At 38.4% G+C, this 14697-nt stretch overlaps 1 protein-coding gene across 2 annotated transcripts; it reads right to left on the reverse strand.

Moving 5' to 3' along the window:
- Window positions 1–326: 326 nt before the first annotated feature.
- LOC131053530 (disease resistance protein RPV1) lies at window positions 327–4319 on the reverse strand. 2 transcript variants are annotated; one of them, XM_057988145.2, is made up of 5 exons: window positions 3726–4319; window positions 2540–3647; window positions 2150–2443; window positions 1085–1948; window positions 327–998 (listed from the first exon to the last, which is right to left on the reverse strand). In XM_057988145.2, exons 1-5 carry the CDS (start codon window positions 4151–4153, stop codon window positions 507–509), a joined length of 3186 nt encoding a protein of 1061 aa, XP_057844128.2. In that variant the 5' UTR covers window positions 4154–4319; the 3' UTR covers window positions 327–506. The 2 variants fall into 2 exon arrangements, with proteins under 2 accessions (XP_057844128.2, XP_057844129.2); XM_057988146.2 differs by having other exon boundaries at window positions 779–1008.
- Window positions 4320–14697: the final 10378 nt, after the last annotated feature.

Raw genomic sequence — 14697 nt, forward strand, 5'->3', positions numbered from 1 at the left:
CTGAATTAAGTGATTTGAGATTTTGGAATCTTAAAATGACTTGTTAAATATGTTTGTTTATTTTACATAAATTATTTGATTCTTGTAACATTCAAACATGTTTACTTATTTCTTGAGTAACTTTGTTGTCCTATCTTTACAACAGCCTTTTGTTTCGATACTATGTTTCTCATCTCTAATAGATTGAGTCACTTCCCCACATTTTTCAATCAAAACATTTTTTTTAAAAAAAATACTTTTATATATAAAGAACTTTGATTGAAATAAAATTTTAGTAAGAACTTGCCAGCCTTTTTTAAATATTCATTTTGCAGATATGTATTTGAATCTATTATGGTTCTAATTTCTATCTAAAGGTAATACACATTCCATATCAATGAGAGAGGTGGGAATATAGTGAATCTAATGAACAATCAATTATTCCTCCTTTTTTTCCCTAAACACGTTGCAAATGTAAGGAATTGATAAGTCCTTTTAGCCTTCAAAAGACCGTGTTGAATTTTGATTTAATCGGAATCGCCTGGCACACCAAAAGTTATGGTACTATAAGGATTCTCTTCTACATGGGGATCAACTGCATTGAGAGGATCATACATCAAAAATTTGAAACAAGCCCTCCAATTCTGATGATCAGAGCGTACATTCACCCTCAGTTTATCTCCCATTGTCAGCCACTCGAAATCAAACTCACCCTCTACCCGCACAACGCGTACTTCCAACACATGTTCACTTCCATCATTCATCTCTGGGTGGATAAATTCACATGTGTGATTCCTTTCAATGCTGTAGCACAGCCTGTTCGTACCTTTGCAATCAAAGACTTGGCCAATCGAAAGACAACAAACAATATATCCTGCACAGTAGCTAATCTCACTCTCAACTGCACAGTATTCAAAACAATTATCTCCTTCGGCGTTACTTCCATCCACCTGAGCGTGGAACCAATTTGAAGTGGTCGATGTAGAAGACATTAAACATTCGCTTTCGAAAGAGATGGCCTGCCAAACACTGGTATGCGTAAGTTAGATAAACATTAGGTATCGTTTTTTAATCATATGGGACGGTTCTACCATTTATAATTTACCTGAAGGGAATCATACAAGGATTGGAGTTGCGATGGTGAAACGCCGGGGCCGCCAATGAAAACACTCTCCAAAGATTTTAGACCACGCAAGCAGATTCCTAGTGTGTGGGTGAAAATATGTTTGCACCCCACCATCTCCAAGGTGGTTAATCCTTGCAAAGATTGTAACCCAGGCAACTCCGTCACACGATGTGAATTGCTTACGTCTAATCTACTAAGACTGGTCAATCCTGAGAAGCAGGATAATGTGTCCAAACGCATGCAGTCACGGGCGGAGAGAATTTCCAGCGATGGCGGAAGCACAGGCAATGCAGAAAGTTCGGAGCACCCGTCCAAATGCAGCTCCCAAAGTCCACTCAACTTTTCTAAACCTCCTGGCAGGTTGTGAAATACGTTATGCTCAAGATGGATAATTCTTAAGGAAGACAACTCCAATATTCCGGCTGGAAGTCCATTATCAGACAGTTGGCAGTAGCTGGCATCCAAATAAGACAAAGCTTTCAGGCCGCCAGTAGAGCCTGGTAGCTCTGTAAGCTTAGCATTGTGGTGAATTTCAAGTCTTACCAATTGGTTCAAATTGCCAAAACTAGCGGGAAGACTGCATAAATGCTTACACCATGATAGTTTCAACTTTTGCAGATTTGAGAGGTCACCGAAACCCTCAGGCAAAGAAGAAACACCGCAGCCTTCCATGTTGAGAGAATCTAAGCTCCTCAAGTTTCCCACGGTGTTAGGAAGGCTTGTCAGTGAGTGACAATTCTTCAAGTTTAAAATCTTCAAGTTTGAATAGATGGGCGTAGCAGGAAGAGCCATCAGGGATGCGCACCCACTCAAATTGAGCACCTTCAGTTTTCTAGGCCATAACTGTCCAGACATTATAACAATTATAATTAATAAGAGTTTCATCCGAACTCTCAGTTCTTTTAACTTGTATGTTACAATTACAATAAATTTAAATCTTAGAAACTAGAAAATGACAAAGCAAACATGATTGATGTGTTCTCTCTTTTTCCCTATTTTCTAAAACCAAGATTGAAAGAAAAGGAAAAGATATGCATAAACTACATTTGGATGTTGCTCTGCTCTTTCGTCCCAAAGAACGGTAATCTGGCTATCGGTCACTTCGAGAATAATTAGGCTTTTCAAGTTCATTCCCGGTGGTAACGATTTTGATGAGCAACTTCTCAATCTTAGCCATCTCAAATCCTCAAGGCGGAGCGGCTCAGAAAAGTGTCCCTCTATCACAACACCTCCAAGCCAGAGAAGTTGCAAGTTGTACAGTGACTTGAACATCTCTGCCTTCAATGTCATGGGCTCCTTGGGCTCATAGGAAAGATAACGTGCATTCTTGGCCTTCTCCTGATTCAACGGTGTAATTCACAAATATTTTTCAGTCAACGCAAATTGTTCCAGTCAAATGTCTAAAACACAATAAGATTACAGAGAATTGCATACCCAGGGGCGGCATAAAACGTGGTGCACATCTTGCTCGTCAAATAACCTCGTGCGTTTACGAGGCTCTCTAGATATTTCATTTGCTATACTTCTTCCCAAATCGCGGAGGCACGAATGCATCAACAATTTGTTACCAGGGCCCAAGTTTACCAAAGACTTTTGCAAGAGATGTTCGACAGATGAGTAAGGATTCCACTTCAGCTCCCCCCAGAAGATCATAGCAATTTCTTTCTCCCTCCACGTAAGAAAACAAGCTATATCTTGAAATATTTCCTTCTCAAAGTAATCAAGGGTGTGGTAGGAGGTTTCAAGTTTCTTTTGCATATTAGGCTCACATCTAAACTTGTCGACTGTATCTTTCCACACATTTCTATCTTTTTGACCAACAAGGGTTTTACCAAGAATTGACAGGGCTAGAGGAAGGCCTTCACAAGAACTAACAATATCCTTGCACAGAATTTGCAGCTCTTGATCTGGACAGGAAGAATTGGGGAACGCGTTGAAATTAAACAACTCCATGGCATGCTTGTAAGAAAGCCCCCGTACCTCGTACACTTCATCAACGTTAGCCAGTTTTAGAATCTGTCCATCGCGCGATGTAATGATCACACGGCTGCCCGCCCCGAAACCCATGAATTTTCCTGCAAAAGCTTCAAGCTGCTCAGGACTTTGAATGTCGTCGAGAAGTAGGAGAACTCTCTTACCCTGAAGACAGTCTTTGAGGAGACCCTTCCCTTGATCAACATGATCAACTTCACCTCTGAATTGTGACACATCTCTGAGCATGCGGCTCTGCATCTTTACAACCTGATTCGCCTCTCGACATCTTTCTCCCACACTGAGAACAAAAGCACGCACTTCAAATTGAGAATACAAGTGTTTGTAAACAAACTTGGCCAGAGTGGTTTTACCAATCCCACCCATGCCACGTATACCCACTTTCACCATCTTCCTCTGATGATCCGCTGTATTTAGTAAACTCCTCACTTGCTCCACGGGCCATTCCAAACCAAAGCATTCTGGAACATCCAGATACACTTTGTCTGGAAATTTTGCACGCAGGATTTTTACAATATCCTTCAAAACATCTCGAATCAAGACGTCCTCCCTGCAAACCTGTGAATTTACATTAATCTCATACTTGCAATAAAATTCAAAGAAGAAAAGCATTTCGGTGGAGGCTTACCCAGAGTTTGGATTGAAACACCAACCGCTTAGGTTGGATACAAGTTTTAAAGCGTTTCTGCACTCAATTATAAACTTGGTGCCTTCATATCTGTTGAGATCGTATGCATATTTACTTCCATCCGGGCACCGAAGCTCCTCAGGCAAAACATCATAAAACACAGGGCAGATTTCAACCTGGCACTCAAGCATATGTAAAACTTCTTTCAAGCACCATTTTGACTGGACAAAATTTTTGGAGAAAACGGGAATGCAAATGGTACTTGCTGAGATGCCTTGACACAAAGAAGAAGGGATATGGTCGCCCTTGTGTAAGCTTTCTTTATCTAAGAATGTGCGAATGCCTTCTCGATCAAGAGCACTGTACAGTCGTCTCACAAACCCTTGGCGGGTGTCAGGGCCGCGAAAGCTCAAGAAAACGTCGAACATTTTGTTATAATTGTTGAAACAAATAGAGGGCTCGATTGAAAGAGTAGGCAAAAACTCAGAGGGAAATTTATTTCTCTCCTGAATGATAGAACTCAAATAAGATAACCCCAAACGACTGAGTGGACTTACTTTAGAGATAATGCTTGCACCATGTTCTGATATTTCGAGTCAGTTCAATCATTTTGTAGAATTCCTATGAAGGTTAATAAAAAACATTACATCTCAATTAATCATCATATTTATTTCTCTGACGTGATTGCTTACCACGATAGGATTATATATAGCTACACGTTACCTAAGTTCACTCCCTTTAGAACAAAACTCACTCTCAGCTACATACGAGAACAAGCACTCCGAAACAAATCTGTCACACATTCTAGATTATAAATGTTTAGTTGAAGAGTCTACAAACTACGCAACAAACAAATACAAACGGAATCGAATCTAAAGTACAAAACAAAATTTCCATCGCTCAAAATTAATTTGTGATGGTGCTTCGGCCACCATTAAAAATGGGCAGAGTACTGGTGCATTATTTGCCAAAATGGTCCCCCACTGCGAACAAGGAACAAAAAGGTTTCCGTAAGACCTAGTCTAGGCATCAATTGGCCCACATAAATGCTTAGATATGGCCATGCAGGGACAGCAGATCCTTTTCATCTTTTCCTAAATAATATGCTTCAGAATTTTCTAAGAAACTATGCTCTCTAAATTAATCTTCAGGCTAGACGTTAAACTGTCCACCACATAATGCAAAGCTCAGCTCAACACTCAAATCTTTTTATTCCGCGGTTTAAGATCACACAACGCAAGCACAATGTCAGTATCGAGCTACGCATATACATCATCATTTGTTCGTAATGATGAGGTGTTCTTATCCATCTAGTAATCCACCATGGAAGCTGCTAAATGCCCCTTTGTTTTCTACTTGTTCAAATTTGACATTGTTTACCCGTTTTATTTAATAGTGTAATTTTTACCAACCCGACCTCCACTTAATATGTTAGAATCCAGTCATGTGTGTCCGAAACTTTTGCAGACCTAGTGTTTGTGTTGGTGTTGGAAATAAGCCACACCCGGACCGACGATGGACTGGTCCAAGAGGGGCCAGCAGCGTATGGAAGGTCCTAGGTTCGAGTCCTAGCTGGTCCATGTCTCAACATGGTATTAGAGCCAGGTCCAGGCTAGGAGCCCCAAGCACACGAGAGGTGTGGCTTAAGGGGGGTGTTGGTGTTGGAAATAAACCACACCCGGACCGACGATGGACTGGTCCAAGAGGGGCCAGTAGCTCAGTGGTAGAGCACTCCAGCAGCGTATGGAAGGTCCTAGGTTCGAGTCCTAGCTGGTCCATGTCTCAACATGGTATCAAAGCCAGGTCCAGGCTAGGAGCCCCAAGCACACAAGAGGTGTGGCTTAAGGGGGGTGTTGGTGTTGGAAATAAGCCACACCCGGACCGACAATGGGCTGGTCCAAGAGGGGCCAGTAGCTCAGTGGTAGAGTACTCCAGTAGCGTATGGAAGGTCCTAGGTTCGAGTCCTAGCTGGTCCATGTCTCAACATGGTATTAGAGCCAGGTCCAGGCTAGGAGCCCCAAGCACACGAGAGGTGTGGCTTAAGGGGGGGTGTTGGTGTTGGAAATAAGCCACACCCGGACCGATGATGGACTGGGCCAAGAGGGGCCAGTAGCTCGGTGGTAGAGCACTCTAGCAGCGTATGGAAGGTCCTAGGTTCGAGTCCTAGCTGGTCCATGACTCAACAATTTGTCCATGTGCTATAGTAATTTGAGTAAACCTAATTTTTATGAATTATTTGAAATGATACAAGTTGGTTTTCCCATTGTTAAAAATCGGTCTAAAGTCTATCTAACATTGTCCTCTCTATATTCATCATGCTTCAAACTTCTGTAAAAAGTCCAAAATGTTTGAAGTGTAAAGCTATGTGGATCATTTTTATGAAGTTCTATAGGTTATTAGAGATTTAGACTTTTGGGGATTTTCATATTAGCATGTCATGTATGTCATCTAGGTGACATTAATCTTGTATTCTTATCTCATTTTTTTTGTGTCTCCACATTCCTTAGAAAGTATTCTAGAGGACATGAAAGAGAAAATATTTATTTATTCATTTCCTAACACAAATTATAATTGCATTACAAAGATGTGGAGACATGTCGATGGCGGTTACAAAGCACGACGAAGTAATATTCTACTTAGGCATCCATTTTCGGAAGTGAAAGCATCTTGTATTGCATGTCAATGCATGTTGACTATTATCATTTGGTGTCTTGCTTAATGGCACATCAAAGTGTACATGTTATTGCATATTCCATTTGTAGAGTTATTAGAGTTGGCGGTAAGTTATGGAGCACTCATCTTTGAGCAAATCTGATTGGTTGTTGATTAGGCACCCATGTGAAGGTCATGTGATTATTAATTATTTTTTACTAAGTTTATAGGCTTTCCACTAAGGGGAGTGTAAGATTTTGGAAGTGGTATTTACCTCTTGTTTCAAAAATTTACAGTAGTTTTCTCGCACTAGCTCTTCTATAAATTGGTGCCTTTGGTTAGTAGAATGTAATGGCTTTTTGGAGGTTGAAGATGTAACATTGAAGTGTTATCAAATTGAAGAAGTGGAAGGATTGATGGGAGTGAATGTACTCTAACAATATGCAATTGACCTCTCTTCTTGATGGAGCTTTTTTCCACAAGGGCCTCTTATTGTGAATCTTGCACTGTGAAATGTTCTTCTTGTATGGTTGATTTGTGTCATTATTTGTTGCTGTTATCTTTTGGTGAGGTAGTGATCATTTCATTGATGTTTCATATTCATGTAAGATAGATTTATTAATCATGTAAAGGTGGTTGATTTTAGCATGAAAAAGAAAATGAATATTTCAATGCTTTTTTGTGTTAAGATTGTTGGTAATATTGTCATTGATGTCAAGAATGTTGGCAAAAAGGCAGAAAACTGAGAAGGGGGGTGAATCAGTTTTCTCAAAAACTTTACTTAAACACAATTTCAGATCTGATAATTAACAGTGAAAGCATAAATCAACACCACATCAATAACACACATAACACCAAGATTTTTTACATGGAAAACCTGGTCAAGGAAAAAACTATGGTGGGAACCTACCCACAATATGATGATACCCTGTTAGAAGTATATGAAATATTACAATGGGGAATGCACATGCATTTAGACATGCTACCTAGAGCTCACTGCTCAAAAACAACTAAGGGCTACAACCCAAGGAAGACTCATTGTCTTACAAACACATTCGGATTACATCTAGAAGATCATGAACTAATAGAATAGCATCTCCTCACGCCTGGTTACAGTTCCGGTTAGACACATAACACATATTCTTCTCTTTTCCAGTTCTCCGCTGCTATCGAAAGATTAATACATTATTCGCATACGCAAATCACTCTCTCACATGAGTATTACTTTTATTTATACATATCATCAACCTATCTTTCAAGGTCGGCTCAACACACATCACAAATTACAAAGATATAACCATACACGCTATAATATTATATGCAAACCAAAACAATGTCGGCTAAGACATAGTATGGACCTAAATCAACACCTCAAACATGAAACACCTCCAAGAATTATTCCTCAAACATCTGCAACATGCTACAATCATCATGTCGGCCAAGAACATGAAGAACACCATCAGATCAAGGAAAATCATCAATAATGCGCATAACAATCAATGCAAACTGACAACACCAATAGCACACAATCTAGAAACATCCACAAGAATCATATATTACCACAAAAACAACCACACCAACACCACTTACTAGAATATTCATCATTATTATTTCAAACTTCAAGAACACTAACTGCAATGACTGTCAAACTAAAAGATTCACTTGTGGACCTCCAAATCATGAACCATCTGATTTGGGGACACACCAGAACGTCCCAAACACTCTACCAAATCCGCAAGCCAAGATAGTGCAATGTGGAGCAAAATACAGATCACTAATCAACACCTAACAACTGAAAAACCAACCACAATACTGGATCTCATAACTCGATCAAATCTCTATGCAAACCTCTAAAAATTGAGTTGAATCAACTAGAGATACTTATCTCAAAACCCTTTAATCCACAACAACTTATCTGCAACGCACTGGCCAAACCAACTCACTTAATCTAACTACAACACTGGAACACAAAAAAGAATATGTTGACATCAATGACAACATGTCACTCAGTCAATCCAAACACATATTTGCACATTATCCCAACAATCTCCCCAATGCCAACAATCTCCCTCTTTGGCATTGATGGCAACATATGATATGAAAAACAATCAATGTCAAAGAAATCAACAACTCTCAAAGAAATCAACAACTCTCTCAAATAACTCACTACAAATGTTCTCTCCTCCTTTCAGATAATCTCTCCCCTTGAAGCCAATATATAGTTTTGCACATGAATATCTCCCCCTTTGACATCAATGGAAAAGGCACATATTTGCAAACCAAAAAACTCACTAAACTGAATCTCTCCCCCAAATCTGAACATCTGAACCACAACACTGACTACTCCCCCTAAGTAGCAGCCGCCACTAATCAATCTGGATCATGAAATATAACTATGAAGTTCACCAGACTAATGTAAATCTATGCATCTTAGTTCTTATTGGGAGGGGCAATCACCCCTAGCTTCTCTCTAAGATACTCAAAAGTATCCTTAGGCAAAGGCTTCTTGAAGATATCTACAATTTGTTCCTTTGTAGATACATACTCCAATCTAACTTCCTTCTCATTCATCTTTTCTCTCAAGAAATGAAACTTGATTGATATATGCATAGTCTTTGTATGCAACACCAAATTCTTAGAAATGTTGATAGCACTTGAATTATCACAGTATATAGCAGTAGGCTTATCATAACAACTCTGATATCCTTTAACATCTATTTCATCCATACCACCTGATTACAATTGTTAGCAGTAGCAATATACTCATCCTCTGCAATAGATAAAGATATAGCATTTCCCTTCTTACTCATCCAAGAAACCAATCTCTTTCCCAGGAAAAATGCACCACCATGAGTACTTTTTCTCTCATCCACATCTCTAGCCCAATTAGCATTAATAAAAGCACTCAAAGTAAAATCATCATCTTTAGGATACCACAAACCAAAATCAATTGTCCCTTTCAAATATCTAAAGATTCTTTTAACACAAATAACATGAGAATCCTTAGGATCAGCTTGAAATCTAGCAACAAAACATACAACATTCATAATATCTAATCTAGTCTAAGTTAAATATAGTAATCTACAAATCATAGATCTATATCTAGTCTGATTTTCTTTTGAAGAATCATCCTTTGTCAGCTTACATCTGGTCACCATAGGAGTACCAACTGGCTTTGAATCATCTAAACCAAACTTCTTCAACAATTCCTTCACATTCTTGGACTAAGATATAAAAATTCCTTCATCCAACTGAGTAATTTGCAATCCCAAAAAGGATTTCATCTCACCAATCATAGACATCTCAAACTCATTCTAAATTTCATTAGCAAACCTCTTACACAAACTATCATTTCCTCCAAAAATAATAAAATCAACAAAAACTTCAACAATCAAAATGTTATCATGATCAATCTTGAAATACATATTACTATCAGCGGTACCTTTATTGAATCCAAGCTTCAGCAAATACTTGTCCAATCTGGCAAACCATGCTCTTGGGGCTTGCTTCAATACATACAAATATTTCTTCAATAGGTAAACCATATCTTTTTCATCATTCAATTGAAATCCATCTAGTTGCTCAATATAAACATTCTCTTCCAACTCACCACTAAGAAAGGATGACTTGACATCCATCTAATAAACTTTGAAATATTTGTAAGCAACATAAGCAAGAAATAATCTAACAGCTTTAATTCTTTCCACTGGAGCAAAAGTCTCCTCAAAGTCAATCTCTTTCATATGAGAATATCCCTTACAAACAATTCTTTCTTTGCTTTTGACAACTTTACCTTGTTCATCTAATTTATTTTGGAACTCCCATTTAGTTCCAATTACATTTTTATCCTTAGGTCAAGGAACAAGAATACATGTATTATTGTTTTCAATCTAGTTCAATTCTTCTTCCATTGCTTTGACCTAATTTTCATCTTTGCATGCTTCCTTAACATCTTTAGGTTCAATCTTATAAATCAAGCAATTTTCTTCAGCAATTCTTCTTCTAGTCATCACACCTTTATTCTTATCTCTTATGATCTGATTTTTTGAATGATTCAACCTCATATACTTGGGAGTCTTAAGATTTTCTTGATTTTCATACTCTTTAGTTCTTTCTTCTGCACTAGCACTAGTCTCTACTTGATTCTTTGACTTTTTGGGAACAATCTGAATAAGATTATAGGTCTGCACTTTCTTTCCTTTATTAGAGCTACCAATCTGATCATCAGAATCATATCCACAGGATCTGATTTGTCTATCATTGCTTTCATCAACTTTCACATTAGCACTTTCAACTATCTTTCTCAATATCTTATTAATTATAACATCGGTAGGCCTTGCTCTTAGTAGAATAACAAAGAAAAAATCCTTCATCACATCTAGCATCAAAATTCCCTAGATCTTCATCTCTTTTGATATAGCATTTACTTCCAAAACTTTTGAAACATCTAACTATAGGAACGTGACCAAACCATAACTCATGAGGAGTCTTACCAGTATCACCTTTGATATGCACCTAGTTAAGAGTGTACTCGCAACTTCTTTCCAATAGATATGTGGAACATTTTCTTCCAACATCATGGTTCTAGCAAATTCGTGAATTGTTCTATTCTTCCTCTCCACAACACCATTTTATTGAGGAGTTCTAGGTGCAGATAATTGTCTCTTCACTCCATTCTCTTCACAAAATGCATTGAACTCACCAGAAGTGAATTCACCACCTCTGTCAGATCTCAGACACTTTAGCTTTAATCCTTTCTCAATCTCAACCATGGCTTTGAATATCTTGAACTTCTCCAATGCTTCATACTTCTCTAGTAAGAAACTAACTGGTGCAGAAGCACTTAGCAATTTTGATTGAGTTTGTTTCCAGGATGATGGAATCATGTTTTTAGTTTTGTAATAAGGCCAAGAGGCCATTGAGTGTGTGCTCAAATGATTGTAAGGGCCCTAAGAGTCTTTGTTTAGCCAATGTTGGCATGTGAGCTCTTAAAGGTGCTAGGTAGAGAACTTAATAGGATAAGTTGGTTTTGGGTTAATGTAGGTTCGTTGATGTTTTTTTGAGTTTGTTAAGGTCATATGAGTCATTTGAAAGTGACCAAGTTTGGGTTTGAGCAAAGTCGCTCACCTATGCAACAAATTGCAAAAGTTGCTCACAGCAACTTTGCAACATTTTCAGATACCAACGGTTAGTTGGTTGACACAATCAGTTATGAGCGTGTGTAACTACTCCAAGGCCAGTATAAGGCTTGGAAAGACCAAATATAATTGGTTTTTGAAGGTGGTTGAAGATCTGAAGCAAATAGACAAGTTTTGGTTTCCCATTTGGTGTGTTCTACCAAGTTTTTAATGATCTTTCCAAGTTGTATGACCTGTACGGATTGAGAATCCCAAAAAAGGGCCATGGATTGTTATACTGGTGTCTTACCTTTATTTTTTTTATGATTTTGAGTCTTGAAGTGTTGTAGTTTGTGAATAATCTTTATTTTGTTGCTAGCGGGTTCAAGAGCCCTAAAAATCAAGGTTTTGAGAGAAAAATGGCTCCAACCTAACGTTCCACAATGGATACCCACTCTGAATCTTTGTGGAATATTAGGTTGCAATTTATTCTATGTTTTCTTTTTGGTTTTGAGATAGGGGAAGCCAAATCAGAGATTTGCCACCATACCCTAAGCTTGGCATGTTGAGTTGGCAAGCATTAGGAATCATGGATAACAGACCCTAATTGGGTGAATCCGGTGGGTGGAGGTGAAGTATGATTGGATTGGAATACCATGTGGAGGTGCAGACATTCAATCAACATCAGTTCACAAAGGCAATCAGACCGGTGAAGGATTTTTGACCAATCCCTACTTTTAGGCCCAGAAAGGGGAAATTAGGCCTAGATAAATCGATAAGGGTTAGATATGTTAATGACAAACCCACCTATAGATTTGCAATATTGTATGTAAACCCCAAAAGGGTGTCTAGAATGTAAAAGAGTTAATAGAGTTGTTTAGGAAGATTAACCGGTAAATGCAGAATACCTCCCTGACAGGGAAATTGGGATTAGGTCTCCGGTTAGGCCTAAAAGTGTAGTTTGGTTGTAAAACACCAAACTAGTAAGTGTCAAAGCTCTTGAGAAAGGAATAGGTTTGGGAATCCTTCCAAAATAATCCATCCTAATGTGTGTATTGTGGGGAATGAAGATCCTATGGTAGAGGGGTTGAACTCTCCTATTGAGTGTGAAAGGGAGTGGAAAAACAAGGTCTTCTAACCAAGAAAATGGAACTCACAAAACAACAAGTGCTTATCCTAGCCTAAGAACCTTGGGAAGCTTAGAGAGGGTATGTCTTGCAGAATCTTGAAGGGTGTGAGGTGTAGAATCATTGGATGGTTCTTGTGTATCTTGGAGGAGATACGTAGACAAGGTAGCACAAACCGGTGAGAGACAATCCACTCTACATCAGATTGGTATTAGAGCCAATTGATTAAACAAAGTGGTGTATATTAGACCCAGAGGTAGAGTCAGAAGCCAACAGCATGCCACCAAAAGAAATGAGCTAAGAGGCCATCAGGAAGTTGGTCCAAGACATGCTTAGTGAAGCCCAGGAGCAAGAAACCAAGAAAGGCAAGGGCAAGGTCACTAAATGGGATGATGAAACTGATGATGAAGATGCATATGTGATAGGAGTCATAACAGAAAAAAAAGGAGTTGGACAAAGATCAGCAGATCTTCTTGGATGCCCTCAAGTCACTCAATAAAGACAACATAGAAGATTCATCTATCTACAATGGAAGCCTAAATGGAGAAGAGTTATTGGATTGGATAGAAGCCTTGAACAATCATTTTGAATACAAGCAAGTTACAGAAAAAAAAAACAAAAAAAAACAGGGTCAATTTGGCCAAATCAAGATTGAATGGATCATCCCTAGTGTGGTGGAACATGATGCAAGAAGAAAGAGAATAAACTGGGAGGAAGAAGATCATCTCTTGGGAGAGAATAAAGATCAAGATTAAAATTGAATTCCTACCTGTAGATTATGAGGTGCAGATGCACAAGAAGTTGTAGAATTTGAAACGAAGAGAAATGGATGTGAGTACTTATACAGACGAGTTCAACAAACTTACCCTAAGAGCTTGGAAGAAAGAGGAAGAAGTGGAGTGATGAATACTAAGGGGGGGTGAATTAGTATACCAAAAAATATTATAAACAATTTTTTTTAAAGTTTAGTAGATAATTGGTACAGCATATTCACTAATAAACCAGTTAAGATAAATGCAAACCAAATAACAAACAAATAATTCACCCACAAGAGCACAATCACCATAACACAAGATATTTAACGTGGAAACCCAAATGGGAAAAAACGCGGTGAGCAAAATCTCACAAGTAACTATCTGTAGAATAGAAACTAGACCGGTTAAGGTCATACAATGTTCTTCACCAAAATAGATCCTCTTAGGAATCTAGATCTTTGTTAGGAGATAAGTTGTGTTTGTTAAAGGATTTTAGATCCACAATTGTGAACCACCTTGTTAGAGGATTTACAAAGGCTTTGTTGGGCCTACCCAATTAAGGGTTTCAGACTTGTCGAAGATATTAGTAATCAACAAGTGAATGATCTAGATAATAGCATAGTATGCTTAGTTAGATCCTTGACAGCTCATTGTAAATGCATTTCAGCATTAATTCAGTATTCAATACCTCCACACTCTGTCTCTTCACACAGACCTAATCTTCTCTACAATGATTGCACATAACCTTTTCTAATCTATATCTCATACATGCAAACCCTAGACATGATGTCCTTATAAAGGAATCTGATTTCATGTCAGTCCAATAGGATTAGACTATAAGTCCTAGGTTCAGTGCATCTAGACACATTTGGTAACATGGCACAAAATCACCGCCAAAGTATCAGTGGATGATTACTCATCACACATTATAGAAATACCAGTTGGTAACTCATCACAGAGTAATACCAGTTAATACAATATACTAATTACCGGTTGTCAAAAATGAAGACTGGTAGATCATAGTGTTCTGATCAAAAGTTAACTACCGCTTGGTTCCTTTGTACCACTTGAGCTCCTCGAACCCCTTGGGATTATCGTACTGCTTGGGGTCTTTATACCGCTTGTGCCCGATAAACCATTTTCTGCAAAACACCGATAGTCTAAAGACTATACATTCAATAATACACAATACCGGTTGGAACAGTTACCAGTTGAGCATAACTCATACACCAAGAAAGTGTGTGTCCATCAATGACAATCAAAACATCATCAAAATTCCAACAATCCCCCCCTTTGGCATTGATGGCAACATTAGGAAAAT

This window comes from Cryptomeria japonica, chromosome 2 (assembly GCF_030272615.1).
Source record: "Cryptomeria japonica chromosome 2, Sugi_1.0, whole genome shotgun sequence".
NCBI lineage: Eukaryota > Viridiplantae > Streptophyta > Pinopsida > Cupressales > Cupressaceae > Cryptomeria > Cryptomeria japonica.

Excerpts from the sequence above, each read along its gene's own strand:
- LOC131053530 (XM_057988145.2), bottom strand. The coding sequence starts at position 4,153 with ATGTTCGACGTTTTCTTGAGCTTTCGCGGCCCTGACACCCGCCAAGGG. Across the intron at positions 3,648-3,725 it reads TGTTTCAATCCAAACTCTGG|GGAGGACGTCTTGATTCGAG; the intron begins GTAAGCCTCCAC and ends ACAGGTTTGCAG. Across the intron at positions 2,444-2,539 it reads ACGTTTTATGCCGCCCCTGG|GAGAAGGCCAAGAATGCACG; the intron begins GTATGCAATTCT and ends CCGTTGAATCAG.